Source organism: Petromyzon marinus, chromosome 56 (assembly GCF_048934315.1).
Source record: "Petromyzon marinus isolate PM22_M1 ecotype Great Lakes invasive population chromosome 56, UKy_Petmar_22M1.pri1.0, whole genome shotgun sequence".
Classification (NCBI taxonomy): Eukaryota; Metazoa; Chordata; class Hyperoartia; order Petromyzontiformes; family Petromyzontidae; genus Petromyzon; species Petromyzon marinus.
Genome location: NC_133722.1, coordinates 10,530,575 through 10,551,828, shown reverse-complemented (window position 1 = coordinate 10,551,828; position 21,254 = coordinate 10,530,575). Strand labels below are relative to the sequence as shown.

At 55.4% G+C, this 21,254-nt stretch overlaps 1 protein-coding gene across 2 annotated transcripts in view; it reads left to right on the top strand.

The window, feature by feature from the left end:
- LOC116954783 (neuropilin-2-like) overlaps positions 1–21,254 on the top strand; it is a 73,718-nt gene that overhangs the window by 20,812 nt on the left and 31,652 nt on the right. Inside the window, exons 2-4 of one of the 2 annotated variants that reach the window (XM_076052568.1) lie at positions 378–627; positions 18,306–18,487; positions 20,909–21,015. In XM_076052568.1, the coding sequence (XP_075908683.1) occupies positions 378–627; positions 18,306–18,487; positions 20,909–21,015 (539 nt within the window). The remainder of the gene's footprint in view (positions 1–377; positions 628–18,305; positions 18,488–20,908; positions 21,016–21,254) is intronic. The other variant, XM_076052567.1, reaches the window with a different exon arrangement.

Here is a 21,254-nt window from a genome sequence, read left to right as displayed (position 1 = left end):
GCTAGTGTCCGATTGGCTCGTGTGGTAAGGTTAGGGCTAGTGCTGGTGTCTGATTTGCTAGTGGTAGGGTTAGAGTTGGTGCTCGTGTCTGATTGGCTAGTGAGTTTAGGGCTAGTAGTCGTAGTGTCTGAATGGCTAGTCGGTTTGGGACTAGTATTAATGTCTGATTGGTTAGTGAGTTTAGGGCTAGTCGTAGTAGTGTCTCATTGGCTAGTGAGTGTGGTGACTGGTACTAGTGTCTGATTGTCTAGTATAGTTAGGGTTAGGCCTAGTATCCGATTGGCTGGTGCGGTTCCTAACCTTTCAATTCCCCAATGGCCCCCCCACACCTGAACACCTCCTCCCTCCCTCCCCTCCCTCCCCATGTATTCCCACAGCAGCCGGCCAGGCCGGCCAGCCCGGAGCTCCACCACCACCACCACCGGCGGCGGCGGGGGGCCCCGGGGGTACGGCGACGTGCGGCGGCGAGGTGTCGGCACGCAACGCCGGCTACATCACCTCGCCGGGTTTCCCCGACGACTACCAGCCCTACCAGCGCTGCGAGTGGCTCCTGCGGGCGCCCGAGAGCGACCAGAAGATCATCCTCAACTTCAACCCGCACTTTGACCTCGAGAAGCACGACTGCAGGTGAGCGGTGGTGATTCCCCCATCTCACTCTCAGCTGTGGAGCCTCCGCCCCCTTCCGCGGGGCCGGTGGTGCTGGATTGGTCACTCGACCGGCACGTGTTTTGTTTACGGGACAGACCTTGCTCATTGGCTGTGCCGGGTGGCGGCGGCGGCGGGTTAACGACGACACATTTATGTTTGCGCGATCTAACCCCGCAAACAAAACAAAAATATCTCTGTGATGGTTCCAGAAGGTCCCCTCTGCCCAGCTGTCAACCCACGCGGTTTACCCCGAATTCCTGTACCGAGAAATTGAGTTTTCAGGTCCATACGGCGTACAGCCGTTTCAATAGAGGAAACAAAAAACATAAATGTGTTTCTACATCATTAGACCTCCTTTGCCAGTACCAAAATGTAATAATAGGGGTTTTCCCCTTTTTTCTGGCAACAATTGGGTCGAGGCTCAAAAGAAAGCCGTCCCTTGGTGTGGACCAATCAGTTTCAAGGACAATGCATATATTATCATAGTATGTTTTTTGTTTGCATTTTGACTGCAGGTATTGTGGTTAATGCAGTAAACATGAATCCTTGTAAAAAGGTTTCAGTTTTGTTGCCAGAAAAAAAGGGAAAGCCCCATTATTATATTATTAAATGTGTTTGTATATTTGTTTGTGTTTCTCCCTTGTGATGGGACTTTGTAGGATGAACTTTATAAGGGACACGTGGTGACCAATATAGTCTGAATTGGTCTGTAATGAGGTAGGGCACTGATGAGGGGTTGAAGGGTGTGACTCTGAGGGCTTGACAGGTGTGACTCTGAGGGCTTGACAGGTGTGACTCTGAGGGGTTGAAGGGTGTGACTCTGAGGGGTTGAAGGGTGTGACTTTGAGGGTTTGACAGGTGTGACTCTGAGGGCCTGACAGGTGTGACTCTGAGGGCCTGACAGGTGTGACTCTGAGGGGCTGACAGGTGTGACTCTGAGGGGTTGACAGGTGTGACTCTGAGGGGTTGACAGGTATGACTCTGAGGGGTTGACAGGTGTGACTCTGAGGGGTTGACAGGTGTGACTATGAGGGGTTGACAGGTGTGACTCTGAGGGGTTGACAGGTGTGACTCTGAGGGGTTGACAGGTGTGACTCTGAGGGGTTGACAGGTGTGACTCTGAGGGGCTGACAGGTGTGACTCTGAGGGCTTGACAGGTGTGACTCTGAGGGCTTGACAGGTGTGACTCTGAGGGGTTGACAGGTGTGACTCTGAGGGGTTGACAGGTGTGACTCTGAGGGGTTGACAGGTGTGACTCTGAGGGGTTGACAGGTGTGACTCTGAGGGGTTGACAGGTGTGACTCTGAGGGGTTGACAGGTGTAACTCTGAGGGGCTGACAGGTGTGACTCTGAGGGGCTGACAGGTGTGACTCTGAGGGGCTGACAGGTGTGACTGAGGGGTTGATAGGTGTGACTCTGAGGGGTTGACAGGTGTGACTCTGAGGGGTTGACAGGTGTGACTCTGAGGGGCTGACAGGTGTGACTCTGAGGGGTTGACAGGTGTGACTCTGAGGCGTTGACAGGTGTGACTCTGAGGGGCTGACAGGTGTGACTCTGAGGCGTTGAGAGGTGTGACTATGTTCAGTTCGCATCGCCAACGCTCCCCCTCCCCCGCTCCATCATCCTCCTCCTCCTCCTCCACCACCTCCTCCTCGAAGACAATGGTGGAAGAATCATCATCAACCGCACCATCAGAATCATTGTTACCATGCCGACGCTGAACCACATCACTCACTACCATGAAATACCCGTGACGATTATCTGAGCCGATTCTGGGCCTCCGTTAGGTCGACTCAGCCTCAAATGAGTACCTGGTGCGGTGTGTAGTAAACATCGCCACCGGGGAGACAAAGGCGGCCGGGCGCGGTGCCGGCCACCCACCCCCTCGTGTGCCGTGCCGGCCTTCATAGGTGCTGCTCGCTAACAGCACTTGCCCCAACAAGTCTGTTAAGGCTACACGGGGGATCTTTGTCTGTGTGTGTGTGTGGGGGAGCGGTTAGCGCACTGCGTTACGAACCCGGCGACCCGAGTTGGATTGCCACTCACAGCCACCAGCACCAGTGGTGGACTGCCTAGACCGGACCTCCCCCTAGGTCGACTCGTACTCAAAACGAATGCTGTACTTGCCGCGACGTGCAAATGTAGACCACTGGGGAGACAAAGACGGTCGGGCGTGGGGTGCTGGGCACCCACCCCCTCGCCGACAGCGCTTGCCCCAACAACAGTCTGTGAAGGCTGGACAGGGTGGGCAGGGGCTCCGTGCCTCGCGTCCTCGCCGTGACCTCTCTCGTCGGAACGCGACGCTGAGCGACACCACCTGCCCAGCTCCTGCTCCACACACACAAGACAAAGATCCCCCCGTGTAGCCTTCGCAGACTGTTGGGGCAAGTGCTGTTCGTAGCGAGTAGCAGCGGTGAAGGCCGGCTGCAGCACACGAGGGGGTGGGTAGCTAGCAAAAAGGCGCGGCCGCCTTTGTCTCCCCCAGTGGCGATGTTTACACCACACCGCAGCAGGTACTCGTTTGAGGCTGAGTCAACCTAGGGGAGGCCCGGGACCGGTTCAGATAATCGTCACCGGTGTTGGCCGTGAGCGGGAATTGAACCTGGGTCGCCAGGTTCGTAGCGCAGCGTAGCGCGAACCGCTACACTACCGCTCCCCATGCACACACATACACACATACATACACGACGCTTGTGCCAGGCTATGTGCACCTTGAGGCCACGCGAAGTGTCGAACGCCCGCTGGCAGGAGGTCACGGGGCAGACCCAGGTGCCACGGGTCGACTGACTGGTAGTAGTGACCCACTACCTGTGCCCCCTACTGTGCCAACCTGCTGTGCTTTAGCCACCCGGCGCTCCGCTCGTTGTTGTGAGCGTCGCTCCTCCGCCCTTCGTTGTTGTTGGAGGGCAACTGCCTCTAAATGCCCAGTAGCGTCCTTCACGAGCCTCCTCCACAGAGGCCGATCTTGACACCGCTGGTACCAGTCATCGGCAAGTCCACTCACACTCAACTACACACACACATATACACATACACACACACACTTACAACCCCAGTTGTGTGCCGTGCCTGCCTTCATAGGTGCTCGCTGACAGCACTTGTCCCAACAGACCGCTAAAGGCTACAGGGGGAATCTTTGTCTTTGCATGTGCACGCGTGTGCGTGTGTGTGCGTGTATTCACGTGTGTTTGTGTGTGCGTGTGTGTATTCACGTGTGTGCGTGTGTGTATTCACGTGTGTGTGCGTGTATTCGCGTGTGCGTTTGTGTATTCACGTGTGTTTGTGTGTGCGTGTGTGTATTCACGTGTGTGCGTGTGCGTGTGTGTGCGTGTGTGTATTCACGTGTGTGCGTGTGTGTATCCACGTATGCGTGTGTGTATTCACGTGTGTGCGTGTGTGTATTCACGTGTGTGCGTGTGTGCGTGTGTGTATTCACTTGTGCGAGTGTGTATTCACGTGTGTGTGTATTCACGTGTGTGTGTGCGTGTGTGTATTCACGTGTGTGTGTATGCGTGTGTGTATTCACGTGTGCGTGCGTCTATTCACGTGTGGTGTGTGTGCGTGTGTGTATTCACGTGTGTATTCATGTGTGCGTGTGTGTGTATTCACGTGTGTGTGTATTCACGTGTGCGTGCGCGTGTGTGTATTCATGTGTGCATGTGCGTGTATTCACGTGTGTGTGTATTCAGGTGTGTGCGTGTGTGTGTATTCACGTGTGTGTGTGCGCGTGTATTCACGTGTGTGTGTGTGCGTGTGTGTATTCATGTGTGCGTGTGTGTGTGTATTCACGTGTGTGTGTGTGCGTGTGTGTATTCACGTGTGTGTGTGTATTCACGTGTGTGTGTTCACGTGTGTGTTTGTGTGTGGGTGGTGGGGGGGGGGTGATGGGGGTCCCCTCGGGGTGCCCACAGATTTACAAACTCAGCCCCCGAGAAAAAGAAAAAAACTCTCCACTCGTGAGCGATGGAACTAAAACATGGGGAGGGGGGGGGGATGGGGGGGGGGGAGATTGGGGGGAGATGGGGGGGGAGATGGGGTGTGGGACATGGGGGGGAGATGGGGGGGGAGATGGGGTGTGGGAGATGGGGTGTGGGAGATGGGGGGGAGATGGGGAGGGAGATGGGGGGGAGATGGGGGGGGAGATGGGGGGGAGATGGGGAGGGAGATAGGGGGGAGATGGGGAGGGAGATGGGTGGGAGATGGGGAGGGAGATGGGGGGGAGATGGGGGGAGATGGGGAGGGAGATGGGGAGGGAGATGGGTGGGAGATGGGTGGGAGATGGGGGGGGAGATGGGGAGGGAGATGGGGTGTGGGAGATGGGGTGTGGGAGATGGGGGGGAGATGGGGAGGGAGATGGGGGGGAGATGGGGGGGAGATGGGGAGGGAGATGGGGGGGAGATGGGGAGGGAGATGGGTGGGAGATGGGGAGGGAGATGGGGGGGAGATGGGGGGGAGATGGGGAGGGAGATGGGTGGGAGATGGGGGGGAGATGGGGAGGGAGATGGGGAGGGAGATGGGGGGGGAGATGGGGGGGAGATGGGGGGGAGATGGGGTATGGGACATGGGGGGGAGATGGGGGGGGGAGATGGGGAGGGAGATGGGGGGGAGATGTGTGGGACATGGGGGGAGATGGGGAGGGAGATGGGGGGGAGATGGGGAGGGAGATGGGGGAGATGGGGTGTGGGAGATGGGGGGGAGATGGGGAGGGAGATGGGGGGAGATGGGGAGGGAGATGGGGGGGAGATGGGGTGTGGGAGATGGGGAGGGAGATGGGGGGGGAGATGGGGGGGAGATGGGGAGGGAGATGGGGGGGAGATGGGGTGTGGGAGATGGGGTGTGGGAGATGGGGGAGATGGGAGGGAGATGGGGGGGAGATGGGGTGTGGGAGATGGGGGGGAGATGGGGTGTGGGAGATGGGGGGGAGGTGGGGTGTGGGAGATGGGGAGGGAGATGGGGGGAGATGGGGAGGGAGATGGGGGGGGAGATGGGGTGTGGGGAGATGGGGGGGAGATGGGGAGGGAGATGGGGGGGAGATGGGGTGTGGGAGATGGGGGGGAGATGGGGTGTGGGAGATGGGGGGGAGATGGGGAGGGAGATGGGGGGGAGATGGGGTGTGGGAGATGGGGGGAGATGGGGAGGGAGATGGGGGGGGAGATGGGGTGTGGGAGATGGGGGGGGAGAGATGGGTGGGAGATGACGGGGGGGAGATGGGGGGGGGAGATGGGGGTCGGGATGGACTTGCAGGCGGAGGGAAATCCGGGGTGAGGTTGAGGTCAAGGCAAATGCGACATTTGTTTTTTGTGGTGCTGGTGGTGATAATGCCTGAGATGGTTGCGGTTGTGGTGATGATGGTGGTCGTCTTGATAGTGGTGGTGGTGGTTGTGGTGGTGATGATCTTCTAGTCTTGTTAGTGGTGGTGGTGGTGGTTGTGGTGGTGATCGTCTTGATAGTGGTGACGGAATGCTATGAGGTTGTTGTTGATGGCAGTTATGGCAGCTGGTTTGGGTGTACAGGGTGGTATTGGTGTAGCAGCTGTGATGGCGGTGATAACGACGATGATGATGATGATGGCAGTGATGATTATGGAAACGATGGTGATGATAACGATGATGGTGGTAACGATGGTGATGATAACGATGATGGTAACGATGGTAATGATAACGATGGTGATGGTAACGATGATGGTAACGATGATGATGGTAACGATGATGATGGTAACGATGGTGATGGTAACGATGATGGTAGTGCTGGCGGCGGTTGCTGTTAGGTAAGGTGGTTTGGGAGGCGGTTGTTGTGGCAGTGATGGTGGTTGCCGTCATGATGATGATAGTGGTGGTGGTGGTATTGGTTGTTGGTGGTAGTGGTGGTTGGTGGTAGTGGTGGTTGTTGAGGAGCGGTGGTGTAGTGGTTAGTGCTACGCTGCGCTAACCACTACACCAACACCAGTGACGATTATCTGAACCGGTCCTGGGCCTCCTCTAGGTGATCTCGGCCTCAAATGAGCACCTGGTGCGGTTTGTAAATATCGCCACTGGGGAGACAAAGGCGGCCGGGCGTGGTGCTGGCCACCCACCCCCTCGTGTGCCGTTACGGCCTTCATAGGTGCTGCTCGCTAACAGCACTTGCCCCTACAGTCTGTTACAGGCTATACGGGGGATCTTTAGTGGTGGTTGTGGTAGTTGTAGTGGCGGTAGTAGTTGTGGTGGCGGTGGTGGTGGTGTTTGTGGTAGTGGTGGTGGTAGTGGTGGTGTTTGTGGTAGTGGTGGTGGTGTTTGCGGTGGTGGTAGTGGTGGTGTTTGCGGTGGTGGTAGTGGTGTTTGTGGTGGTGGTAGTAGTGGTGGTGTTTGTGGTGGTGGTAGTAGTGGTGGCGGTGTTTGTGGTGGTGGTAGTAGTGGTGGTGTTTGCGGTGATGGTAGTGGTGGTGGTAGTAGTGGTGGTGTTTGTGGTGGTGGTGGTAGTAGTGGTGGTGTTTATGGTGGTGGTGTTTGTGGTGGTGGTAGTAGTGGTGGTGTTTGTGGTGGTGGTGGTGTTTGTGGTGGTGGTAGTAGTGGTGGTGTTTGTGGTGGTGGTAGTAGTGGTGGCGGTGTTTGTGGTGGTGGTAGTAGTGGTGGTGTTTGCGGTGATGGTAGTGGTGGTGGTAGTAGTGGTGGTGTTTGTGGTGGTGGTGGTAGTAGTGGTGGTGTTTATGGTGGTGGTGTTTGTGGTGGTGGTAGTAGTGGTGGTGTTTGTGGTGGTGGTGGTGTTTGTGGTGGTGGTAGTAGTGGTGGTGTTTGTGGTGGTGGTGGTGTTTGTGGTGGTGGTAGTAGTGGTGGTGTTTGTGGTGGTGGTGGTGTTTGTGGTGGTGGTAGTAGTGGTGGTGTTTGCGGTGATGGTAGTGGTGGTGGTAGTAGTGGTGGTGTTTGTGGTGGTGGTGGTGGTAGTAGTGGTGGTGTTTATGGTGGTGGTGTTTGTGGTGGTGGTAGTAGTGGTGGTGTTTGTGGTGGTGGTAGTAGTGGTGGTGTTTGTGGTGGTGGTGTTTGTGGTGGTGGTAGTAGTGGTGGTGTTTATGGTGGTGGTGTTTGTGGTGGTGGTAGTAGTGGTGGTGTTTGGTGGTAGTAGTGGTGGTGTTTGTGGTGGTGGTAGTAGTGGTGGTGTTTGCGGTGATGGTTGCCGGCCGTGTGGGGGTGGCGGTGGCCGCGCCTGGGACAGATCGAGGATGGGGAATCCCCCAGGGAGGGTGAGCAGGGGTCGAGAGAAGCGAGGAGAGTGCGGGGGGAGGGGGAGGGAGCAGGGGGAGTGGGGGGGGGGCATTTGTCTCTTAATTGATTAAGCCTGTTCCCTCCGTCCTGCATTCACTTAGCCGTAACCATTATTGGTTATTGTTGATATTCTTGAATAATGAGAAACGCGCGCTCTCAGCGAAACTCGATTTGTCAATAAGAACACGCTGGTAAACACTCCCCCACGCGTGTGCACTAATACGTCGCCTCGTTGTTATCGTCATCATCATCATCGTCATCATCGTCGTCGTTATCGTCATTATTATCGTCGCCGTCATCGTCATCATCATCATCGTCATCATCGTCATCATCGTCGTCGTTATCGTCATTATCATCATTGTCATCATTGTCATCGTCATCATCGTCATCATCGTCATCATCGTCATCATCATCATCGTCGTCGTTATCGTCAGTATCATCATTGTCATCATCATCATCGTCATCATCGTCGTCATCATCGTCGTCATCATTATCATCATCATCGTCATCGTCGCGATCGTCGCCATCATCATCATCATTGTCATCATCATCATCATCGTCATTATCATCAGTTATCATCGTCGTCATCATCGTCACCATCATCGTCGTCATCATCGTCGTTGTCATCATCGTGAGCCGTGGTCTATCCACGACTGCTGTAGTCGTTCCAACTGTTTTTGCTTCCCTGATTTCGTAAAAGACACTCAATATAATACATGTTTGTGGAGTTTGTTTCATTCGCAGATGCTTCATTAAGGGAACAGATGCGAATCACAGACGGCGCGCTGAGTGGTATTCATCCGCAGGGTTTCCACGGCGGGACAATGCTACCCGTGATGTAGATTTTTTACCGGTCGGATCGGTCATCGTCTAAGTCACGTGTTCAGTTTTTGTTGCCCTCCACCACCCAGCGGCAGAGAGCCAATTAAAAACCGGGTTGTCACGTCACGTGGGTAAATAGACGCGTCATGCACAGTGCAGGTTTTGTTTGGGGTTCGATCGCGTAAATATACATCGTGTCGTGAAACCCGCCACCACCCGACACAGCCAATTAGTAAGGTAATACGGTAAACCCACAGACACGCAGAAGATACAGATACGCACAGAGACTCACAGAGATACATAGAGACCCATCAGCTGTGGCCAGACAACCCCAAGCTATGGACTGCACAGTGAACCTGCTGCACTCCATCAACAACAACGGATGAGGAGGAGGAGGAGGACGGCGACACGAACTCTGTCTCTTTATTGCTCTCACTCCCACTCTCTCTTTCTCATACACTCTCCCTGACTCTCTCCTGTGTTTCTGCTCTCTCGCAAGAGAGATCGTTTAGATAGCACGAAGGGGTTGGAAGAGCGTGAGAGTGAAAGAGAGTTAGAGAGAGAGTTAGAGAGAGAGTTAGAGAGAGTGAGAGAGAGTTAGAGAGAGTGAGAGTGAGAGAGAGAGTTAGAGAGAGAGTTAGAGAGAGAGATTGAGTTAGAGAGAGAGTTAGAGAGAGAGTTAGAGAGAGAGTTAGAGAGAGAGGGCGCGCACGAGGGGACAGCACCAGGAGTGAGAAAGAATGGAGAGCAACACACACGAGAGAGAGAGAGGGGGAGAGAAAGGGAGAGAGACCATCCGTGCGTGAGTTGTAAGCTCTGTTTGCCACGCCGCCCCAGCTGTCCCGAGCTGCCCACCCCCCCAGAGAAGGAACAGAAGCTGGCACGCGTGCAGCACACCCGCGTGTCGCACACACACCCGTGTATAGCACACACGCACGTGCAGCACACACACGTGCAGCACACACACCCGTGTATAGCACACACGCACGTGCAGCACACACACGTGCAGCACACACACGTGCAGCACGCACGTGTGTGTAGCACACCCGCGTGTGTGTGTAGCACACACACGCGCGTGTGTGTGTAGCACACACACGCGCGTGTGTGTGTAGCACACACACGCGCGTGTGTGTGTAGCACACACACACGCGCGTGTAGCACACACGCACGCACGCGGGGAGCGGTGGCGCAGTGGTTGGCGCATTGGCGCTACGAACCCGGCGAGCTGAGTCACTACAATTGGCGATCGTCTTGATGACCGGTCCTGAACCCCCACCTAGGTCGACCCGGCCTCATTTGAGTAGATCCTCGTGCGACGTGTTAAAAAGATCTCCACTGGGAAGACAAAGGCGGCCGGGGCGTGGTGCTGGCCACCCACCCCCTCGTGTGCCGTGCCGGCCTTCATAGGTGCTGCTCGCTAACAGCACTTGCGCATGCGTGCACGGGTGTGTGTGAGTGTGTTAGAGTGTGTGTGAGTGCGTGTCTGTGTGTGTGCGTGTGTGTGTGAGCGTGTGTGAGAGGGTGTGAGTGTGTGAGTGAGTGTGTGAGAGTGTGTGTGAGTGTGTGAGGGTGTGTGTGAGAGTGTGTGTGAGTGTGTGAGTGTGTGTGTGTGTGAGTGTGTGTGAGTGTGTGAGTGTGTTAGAGTGTGTGTGAGTGTGTGAGTGTGTGAGTGAGTGTGTGAGAGTGTGTGTGAGTGCGTGTCTGTGCGTGTGTGTGTGAGTGCGTGTGCGTGTGTGTCTGCGTGTGTGTGAGCGTGTGTGTGAGAGTGTGTGTGAGTGTGTGTGCGTGTGTGTGAGAGTGTGTGTAAGAGTGTGTGAGTGAGTGTGTGTGTGAGTGCGTGTGTGTGAGTGTGCGTGTGTGTGAGAGTGTGTGTGAGAGTGTGTGTGAGAGTGTGTGAGTGAGTGAGTGTGTGTGAGTGAGTGTGTGTGCGTGTGTGTGAGAGTGTGTGTGAGAGTGTGTGAGTGAGTGAGTGTGTGAGAGTGTGTGTGAGAGAGTGAGTGAGTGTGTGTGAGTGTGTGTGAGTGTGTGTGACTGTGTGTGAGTGTGTGTGACTGTGTGTGAGTGTGTGTGAGTGAGTGTGTGAGTGTGTGTGAGTGTGAGAGAGTGTGAGTGTGTGTGTGACTGTGTGTGAGTGTGTGTGAGTGAGTGTGTGTGACTGTGTGTGAGTGTGTGAGTGTGTTTGTGTCGCAGCTGTGGCCACCCGCGGGTGATCTCTGCGTGAAGACCTCGCCCCGTGCTGAGACAGCGCACGGCACTGCAGCTCGAGATGGATGGGGCACGCGCACGCACGCGCGCGCACAAAGACAAAGGTCCCCCGTGTAGTCTGTAACAGACTGTTGGGGCAAGTGCTGTTAGCGAGCAGCACCTATGAAGGCCGGCACGGCACACGAGGGGGTGGGTGGCCAGCACCACGCCCCGGCCGCCTTTGTCTCCCCAGTGGCGATGTTTACTACACACCGCACAGGGTACTCATTTGCGGCTGAGTCGACCTAGATGAGGCCCAGGACAGGTTCAAGCTCGGGTCTCTTGCCGGCGTCGTAGCGCAGCGTAGCGCGAATAATCACTGCGCCACCGCTCCCAACCACCACGCGCAGCCACACACACACACAACAACACACACACAACACACACAACAACACACAACAACACACACACAACACACACACAACAACACACAACAACACACACAACAACACACACACAACACACACACAACAACACACACACACAACAACACACCCACAACAACACACACACAACACACACACAACAACACACACACACAACACACACACAACAACACACACACAACAACACACACACAACACACACACAACAACACACACACAACACACACACAACAACACACACACAACAACACACACACACACAACACACACACAACACACACACACAACACACACACAACAACACACACACACAACACACACACAACAACACACACCACACACACACACAACAACACACACACACAACAACACACATGCAGCCACACCAAGATCCGCCGTGTCGCCTGGACAGATGGTTGGCGAAAGTGCGGCTCGCGAGCGCGACACGCGTACGATGATCATTTTACACCACGACACACACACAGCACTCACACACACTCACACACACTCACAGCACTCACACAGACTCACACACACAGCACTCACACACACTCACACACACAGCACTCACACACACTCACACACACAGCACTCACACACACTCACACACACAGCACTCACACACACTCACACACACATCACTCACACACACTCACACACACATCACTCACTCACACACGCAGCACTCACACACACTCACAGCACTCACACACACTCACACACACAGCACTCACACACACTCACAGCACTCACACACACTCACACACACAGCACTCACACACACTCACACACACAGCACTCACACACACTCACAGCACTCACACACACTCACACACACAGCACTCACACACACTCACACACACATCACTCACACACACTCACACACGCAGCACTCACACACACTCACAAACACAGCACTCACACACACTCACACACACTCACACACACAGCACTCACACACACTCACACACAGCACTCACACAGCACTCACACACACTCACACACACAGCACTCACACACACTCACACACACAGCACTCACACACACTCACACACAGCACTCACACACACTCACACACAGCACTCACACACACAGCACTCACACACAGCACTCACACACACAACAACACTCACACACAACAAAACTCACACACAACAACACTCACACACAGCACTCACACACAACAACACACACAGCACTCACACACACTCACACACAACAACACTCACACACACTCACACACACAGCACTCACACACTCTCACACACACAGCACTCGCACACACTCACACACAACAACACTCACACACACTCACACACACTCACACACACAGCACTCACACACACTCACACAAAACAACACACAGACACACGCAACAACACACAGAGACACACAACAATACACACACGCAACAACACACACACAACACACACACAACAACACACACAACAACACACAGACACACATAACACACGCAACAACAACACACACACAACAACACACACACACAACAACACACACAACAACACACACACACAACAACACACACAACACACAGACACACACGCAACAACACACAGAGACACACAACACACGCAACAACAACACACACACAACAACACACACGCAACAACACACACAACAACACACACACAACACACAGAGACACAACAACACACAGACACACACAACAACACACACACAACACACAGAGACACACAACACACACGCAACAACACACACGCAACAACACACACAACAACACACACACAACAACACACAGAGACACGCAACAACAACACAGACACACAAATGCCTCATCGTGTACGACAACAACAGCCGCGGTTCGTCACGAGGTGGCAGTGACGTCACGACGGTGCCTGTGCCAAGCTAGGTGCGCTTTGAGGCTGTCACGTGAAGTGTCGAAGGCTCGCTGCTGACAGGTCCCTGTACAGACCCAGCAGGTTCCATGGGTTGGCTGTCTGAGATGACTGGCAGATGCACACCAGCTATGCCCCCCCCCCTACTGTGGCAACTTACTGCGATTTATCCACCCGGCGCTCCGCTCGTTGTTGTGAGCGTCGCTCCTCTGACTTTCTGCTGTGGCTGGAGGGCGACTGCCTCCAACTGCCCAGCAGCAGCAGCAGCGTCTTTCACGAGCCTCCTCCACAGAGGCCGATCTTGACACCGCTGGTAACGGTCATGGGGCAAGTCCACTCAGCTCCACATCCTCCTGTACCACATCACTCCATCTCTTCTCTAGCCCGTGTCACTCACCAACCACTCACCCACTCACCCGTCACTCCATCTCTTCTCTAGCCCGTGTCACTCACCAACCACTCACCCACTCACCCATGACTCCATCTCTTCTCTAACCCGTGTCACTCACCAACCACTCACCCACTCACCCGTCACTCCATCTCTTCTCTAGCCCGTGTCACTCACCAACCACTCACCCACTCACCCATCACTCCATGTCTTCTCTAACCCGTGTCACTCACCAACCACTCACCCACTCACCCATCACTCCATCTCTTCTCTAGCCCGTGTCACTCACCAACCACTCACCCACTCACCCATCACTCCATCTCTTCTCTAGCCCGTGTCACTCACCAACCACTCACCCACCACTCCATCTCGTCTCCAGCCCGTGCCGCGCCTGTTTACCCCCCTTCTATCCAGCCAAACAGAAGCTGCTTGGGCATGCACACACAATACAAAGACCCCCCGTATAGCCTTTAACAGACTGTAGGGGCAAGTGCTGTTAGTGAGCAGCACCTATGAAGGCTGGCACGGTACACGAGGGGGTGGGTGGCCAGCACCACGCCCCGCCGCCTTTGTCTTCCCAGTGTTTACTACACACCACACCAGGTACTCATTTGAGGCTGAGTCGACCTGGGGGGGGGGGGGCCAGGACTGGTTTCAGATAATTAGTCGTCACCGATGTTGGTGGCCGTGAGCGGAAATCGACCGCGGGTCGCCGGGTTCGTAGCGCAGCGTGTTAACAGCAACACAACCACTCCCCACACACACACACCACACACACCACACACCACACTCATACACACACTCCACACACACCACACACCACACACACAACCACTCCCCACACTCACACACACACACCACACACACCACACACCACACTCACACACAAACTCCACACACACCACACACCACACACCACACACACAACCACTCCCCACACTCACACACACACACCACACACACCACACACAACCACTCCCCACACTCACACACACCACACACACACCACACAACCACTCCACACACTCACACACACACAACCACTCCCCACATTCACACACACCACACACACCGCACACACCACACACACAACCACTCCCCACACTCACACACACACCGCACACACCACACACCACACACACACACCACACACACCACACACACAACCACTCCCCACACTCACACACACACACCGCACACACCACACACCACACACACACACCACACACACCACACACACACCACACACACACACCACACACATACCACACACACACACCACACACACACCACACACACACACACCACACACAACCACTCCCCACACTCACACACACACACCACACACACACCACACACAACCACTCCCCACACTCACACACACCACACTACACACACACACACCACACACATACCACACACCACACACACCACACACACCACACACACACACACCACACACACCACACACACCACACACACACACACCACACACACACCACACACATACCACACACCACACACACACCACACACCACACACCACACCCACTCCCCACACTCACACACACACACCACACACCATACACCACACACACCACACACACACACCACACCGCACATGCACACCACACACACACACCACACACACCACACACTCACACACATACCACACACACCACACACCACACACACCGCACACACCACACACCACACACACACACCACACACACACACCACACATACACCACACACATACCACACACACCACACACACACACCACACCCATACCACACACACACACCACATGCACACCACACACACCACACACATGCCACACACACACTCATACACTTACACACCCCACACACATACCTCGCCCACTCACACACGCACACACACTACACACACACCACACTCACACCACACACACACACACCACACACCACACACATGCCACACACACACTCACACACCCCACACACATACTCACACACACACCACACACACACACCACACACATCACACACCACACACACACACGTGAACGTTCGTGTATGCACACACTGCACACACCACACACATACCACAAATACACCACACACACACACCACACACACACCACACACACACCACACACATACTCACAGACACACCACACACACACCACACACACACGTGAACGTTCGTGTATGCACACACCACACACGCTTGACCTTACACTCATGGCCGTGTAGCCACGAGAGAGTTCTCAAGATGGGATTTGAATGCGCCTGAGTGCAAACAGCATGGTGGTGGTGAAGGTGGTGGTGGTGAAGGTGGTGGTGAAGGTGGTGGTGAAGGTGGTGGTGCTGAAGGTGGTGGTGGTGGTGAAGGTGGTGGTGGAGGTGGTGGTGAAGGTGATGGTGGTGGTGGTGAAGGTGGTGGTGTTGGAGGTGGTGAAGGTGGTGGTGGTGGTGGAGGTGGTGGTTGTGGTTGAGGTGGTGGTGAAGGTGGTGGTGGTTAAGGTGGTGGAGGTGGTGAAGGTGGTGGTGGTGGTGGTGGTGGTGAAGGTGGTGGTGGTGGTTGAGGTGGTGGTGGAGGTGGTGGTGGTGGTGGTGGTGAAGGTGGTGAAGGTGGTGAAGGTGGTGGTGGTGGTGAAGGTGGTGGTGGTTGAGGTGGTGGTGGAGGTGGTGGTGGTGGTGGTGAGGGGAGTGGTAGTGTAGCGGTTAGCGCACTGCGCTACGAACCCCGTGATCCCGATTCGATTCCCGCTCACGGCCAACACTCAGTGACGATAACACGATGTAACACAAGTTTTGTACCTGGGTAGTAAGTGTTATTTAGTAATTGCTTATGCTAAAACGTATAGAACATGACTATTATTATTCCCCACAAACATTGCTTTTGTGACCAGGACAGTGACATTTTGAAATGTACCAATTCTCAATGAGAAAACGGGCGAATTTATGTCTTTTCGTTCACATAAAGTAAGAAAAAAAGAACATATGAATCAACTTAACATGTATTCATACTTAAGTAATAAAAAAAATACTACGAAAGATTTAGGAGTAGTTTTTCGAGATTTACGATTATACTGTAAATCACTTTCACGAATCAGCCCCCAAATGTAGTCTCCCATCATATTCTCATTATACTGTCCTTGGTAGCGGCGTTCAAAGTCCAGTTTATCCTGGTGGAAGCGCTTGCCTTGCTCCTCCGAGTACGCTCCCAGTTCTCCTTGAATTTATCAAGATGGGCATCAAGGATGTGGACTTTGAGGGACATCCTACAGCCCATTGTGCCATAGTTCGTCACCAAAGTCTCATTCCAGCTCCACATGGTTTTCGACCTTGGGATTGTCCAGGAAGCCACGAACCACTGCGACAAAGCTGTCCCAAGCCGCTTTCTCCGTACTAGTGAGCTTCTTGGGGAATTCATTGCACTCCAGGATCGTCTTTATCTGTGGTCCGACGAAGACACCGGCTTTGACCTTTGCCTCAGACAACTTAGGGAAGAAGTCTCGAAGGTACTTGAAGGCTGCCGACTCCTTACCTACAGCTCTGACAAATTGTTTCACGAGGCCCACTTTGATGTGCAGTGGTGGCATCAGCACCTTCCGGGGTCCACCAGTGGCTCCCACGTGACGTTGTTCCTCCTCCCTACAGAGAACTCGGTCCGCTGTGGCCAGTCCCGCACTGTGGTAGTGCGCCTTGGTGTCTAATTCTTTTGTCGTCATTTTTGTTTTACTTTAGTATAAATACACGTTCATTTTGATTCATATGTTGATTTTTTTCTGACGCTATGTGAACGAAAAGACACAAATTCGCCCGTTTTCTCATTGAAAATAGGTAAAATTTCAAAATATCAATGTCCTGGTCACAAAAGCAAAGTTTCTTGTGAACAATAGTCATTTTCTGTACAGTTGACGCATAAGCAAATAGGAAATAATACTTAGCACGCAGGACCAAAAACACATTTTTGTTACAAAGTGTTATCTGAACCTGCCGAGCGTGGTGCTGGCCACCCACCCCCCTCGTCTTGCCCTGCCGACCTTCACTGCTGCTTTCTAACAGCACTTGCCCCAACAGTCTGTTCAGGCTACACTGGGGATCTTTGCCTTTGGTGATGGTGGTGATGGTGGTGATGGTGGTGGTGGTGCTGTGTTTAAACTCTTAGCAGTATCCGTGTAACCAAGTGTGGTGATATTAGAGTGATGTTACTGTGATATTGCGGTGATGTTAAGGTGATGTTGCGGTGATATTGCGGTGATGTTGCGGTGATATTGCGGCGATGTTGCAGTGACGTTGCACAGCAAATGGGTCAAATCTCCCAAATTATTCATATTGCTGTTACAGTATTTTTGATTGGCGGAGGGTTTTGTATGGGATGAGATTATGGTTCTGTTTGGGATGAAAAGAGGGTTTTTTATGGGATGAGATCATGGTTCTGTATGGGATGAGATGAGGATTCTGTATGGGATGAGATGAGGATTCTGTATGAGATGAGATGAGCCGTCTGAATTTTATGTTCAGGATCATACAAGGCGGCTTCTGTATGAGAGGAACCGACGGTCCTGCTCGGGATGACCCTAACACATCCCAACTGACCCCTGACCCCTGACCCAAACCCCGGTGACTTTCCCGAGGTGCGCATTCAACTCACGAAAGTTTTGCGGGGTGCCGACCCCCTGCACCCTCCCCCCCCCTCTCCCCCCCAGGTTCGACTACATTGAGGTGCGCGACGGGGCGGGCCCACAGGCCGAGGTGCTGGGTCGCTACTGCGGGAACGTCGCACCGCCTCCCATCACCTCGTCGGGCCCCACCCTGCGGCTCTCCTTCGTCTCGGACTACACCAACCAGGGCGCCGGGTTCAGCCTGCACTACGAGATCCTCACCACGGGTGAGTGGCGCTGGTGATGGGGGGGGGGAGAGTGGTGAGTGTGGGTTACAGCCTGCACTACGAGATCCTCACCACGGGTGAGTGGCGCTGGTGATGGGGGGGGGGAGAGTGGTGAGTGTGGGTTACAGCCTGCACTAGGAGATCCTCACCACGGGTGAGTGGCGCTGGTGAGGGCGGGGGGAGAGTGGTGAGCGTGGGCTACAGCCTGCACTAGGAGATCCTCACCACGGGTGAGTGGCGCTGGTGAGGGCGGGGGGAGAGTGGTGAGCGTGGGCTACAGCCTGCACTAGGAGATCCTCACCACGGGTGAGTGGTGCTGGTGATGGGGGGAGAGAGTGGTGAGTGTGGGCTACAGCCTGCACTACGAGATCCTCACCACGGGTGAGTGGCACTGGTGATGGGGGGGGGGAGAGTGGTGAGTGTGGGCTACAGCCTGCACTAGGAGATCCTCACCACGGGTGAGTGGCGCTGGTGATGGGGGGAGAGAGTGGTGAGTGTGGGCTACAGCCTGCACTAGGAGATCCTCACCACGGGTGAGTGGTGCTGGTGAGGGGGGGAGAGTGGTGAGCGTGGGCTACAGCCTGCACTACGAGATCCTCACCACGGGTGAGTGGCACTGGTGATGGGGGGGGGAGAGTGGTGAGTGTGGGCTACAGCCTGCACTACGAGATCCTCACCACGGGTGAGTGGCGCTGGTGAGGGCGGGGGGAGAGTGGTGAGCGTGGGCTACAGCCTGCACTAGGAGATCCTCACCACGGGTGAGTGGCGCTGGTGATGGGGGGGGGGAGAGTGGTGAGCGTGGGCTACAGCCTGCACTAGGAGATCCTCACCACGGGTGAGTGGTGCTGGTGATGGGGGGGGGAGAGTGGTGAGTGTGGGCTACAGCCTGCACTACGAGATCCTCACCACGGGTGAGTGGCGCTGGTGAGGCGGGGGGAGAGTGGTGAGCGTGGGCTACAACCTGCACTACGAGATCCTCACCACGGGTGAGTGGCGCTGGTGATGGGGGGAGAGAGTGGTGAGCGTGAGCTACAGCCTGCACTAGGAGATCCTCACCACGGGTGAGTGGTGCTGGTGAGGGGGGAGAGAGAGTGGTGAGCGTGAGCTACAGCCTGCACTAGGAGATCCTCACCACGGGTGAGTGGCGCTGGTGAGGGCGGAGAGAGAGTGGTGAGCGTGGGCTACAGCCTGCACTAGGAGATCCTCACCACGGGTGAGTGGCGCTGGTGAGGGCGGGGGGAGAGTGGTGAGCGTGGGCTACAGCCTGCACTAGGAGATCCTCACCACGGGTGAGTGGCGCTGGTGAGGCGGGGAGAGTGGTGAGCGTGGGCTACAGCCTGCACTACGAGATCCTCACCACGGGTGAGTGGTGCTGGTGATGGGGGGGAGAGTGGTGAGTGTGGGTTACAGCCTGCACTAGGAGATCCTCACCACGGGTGAGTGGTGCTGGTGAGGCGGGGAGAGTGGTGAGCGTGGGCTACAGCCTGCACTACGAGATCCTCACCACGGGTGAGTGGTGCTGGTGATGGGGGGGAGAGTGGTGAGTGTGGGTTACAGCCTGCACTAGGAGATCCTCACCACGGGTGAGTGGTGCTGGTGATGGGGGGAGAGTGGTGAGCGTGGGCTACAGCCTGCACTACGAGATCCTCACCACGGGTGAGTGGCGCTGGTGATGGGGGGGAGAGTGGTGAGCGTGGGCTACAGCCTGCACTACGAGATCCTCACCACGGGTGAGTGGCGCTGGTGAGATGGGAGAGTTGTGAGCGTGGGCTACAGCCTGCACTACGAGATCCTCACCACGGGTGAGTGGCGCTGGTGAGGCGGGGAGAGTGGTGCTGGTGAGGGGGGAGAGTGGTGAGCGTGAGCTACAGCCTGCACTAGGAGATCCTCACCACGGGTGAGTGGTGCTGGTGATGGGGGAGAGAGTGGTGAGCGTGGGCTATAGCCTGCACTACGAGATCCTCACCACGGGTGAGTGGCGCTGGTGAGGGCGGGGGGAGAGTGGTGAGCGTGGGCTACAGCCTGCACTACGAGATCCTCACCACGGGTGAGTGGCGCTGGTGAGGACGGAGAGAGTGGTGAGCGTGGGCTACAGCCTGCACTACGAGATCCTCACCACGGGTGAGTGGTGCTGGTGAGGGGGCCGAGTTCGATTCCCGCTCACGGCCACCACCATCACCGGTGACGAAATCAATCCTGGACCTCCCCTAGGTCGACTCAGCCTCAAATGAGTACCTGGTACCGTGTGTAAAACATCAGTGGGGAGACAAAGGTGGCCGGGCGTGGTGCTGCTGGCCACCCACACCCCTCGTGTGCCGTGCCGGCCTTCATCGGCGCTGCTGGCGGACAGCACTTGCCCCAACAGTCTGTTAAAGGCTACACGGGGGACCTTTGTCTTTGTGTGTGCGCGTTGTCCGCCAGGCTCGGACGAGTGCTCGCAGAACCTGACGGAGTCGACCGGGGTCATCCAGTCGCCTGGGTATCCGGACAAATACCCCCACTACCTGGACTGCACCTACGTCATCCAGGTGAGTGGCGCATCGCCGCTCGCGCTCACGGACACGCACAGACAAAGGTCTCCCGCGTAGCCTTCACAGACTGCAGGGGCAAGTGCTGTTAGCGAGCAGCAGCACCTGTGAAGGCTGGCACGGCGCACGAGAGGGGGTGACAGGCCAACACGCCACACCTATGAACAAACAACAGCAACAAACAACAGCCGCCATTCGCCACTAAGTGGCGGTGACGTCACCGCGGTGCTTGTGCCAGG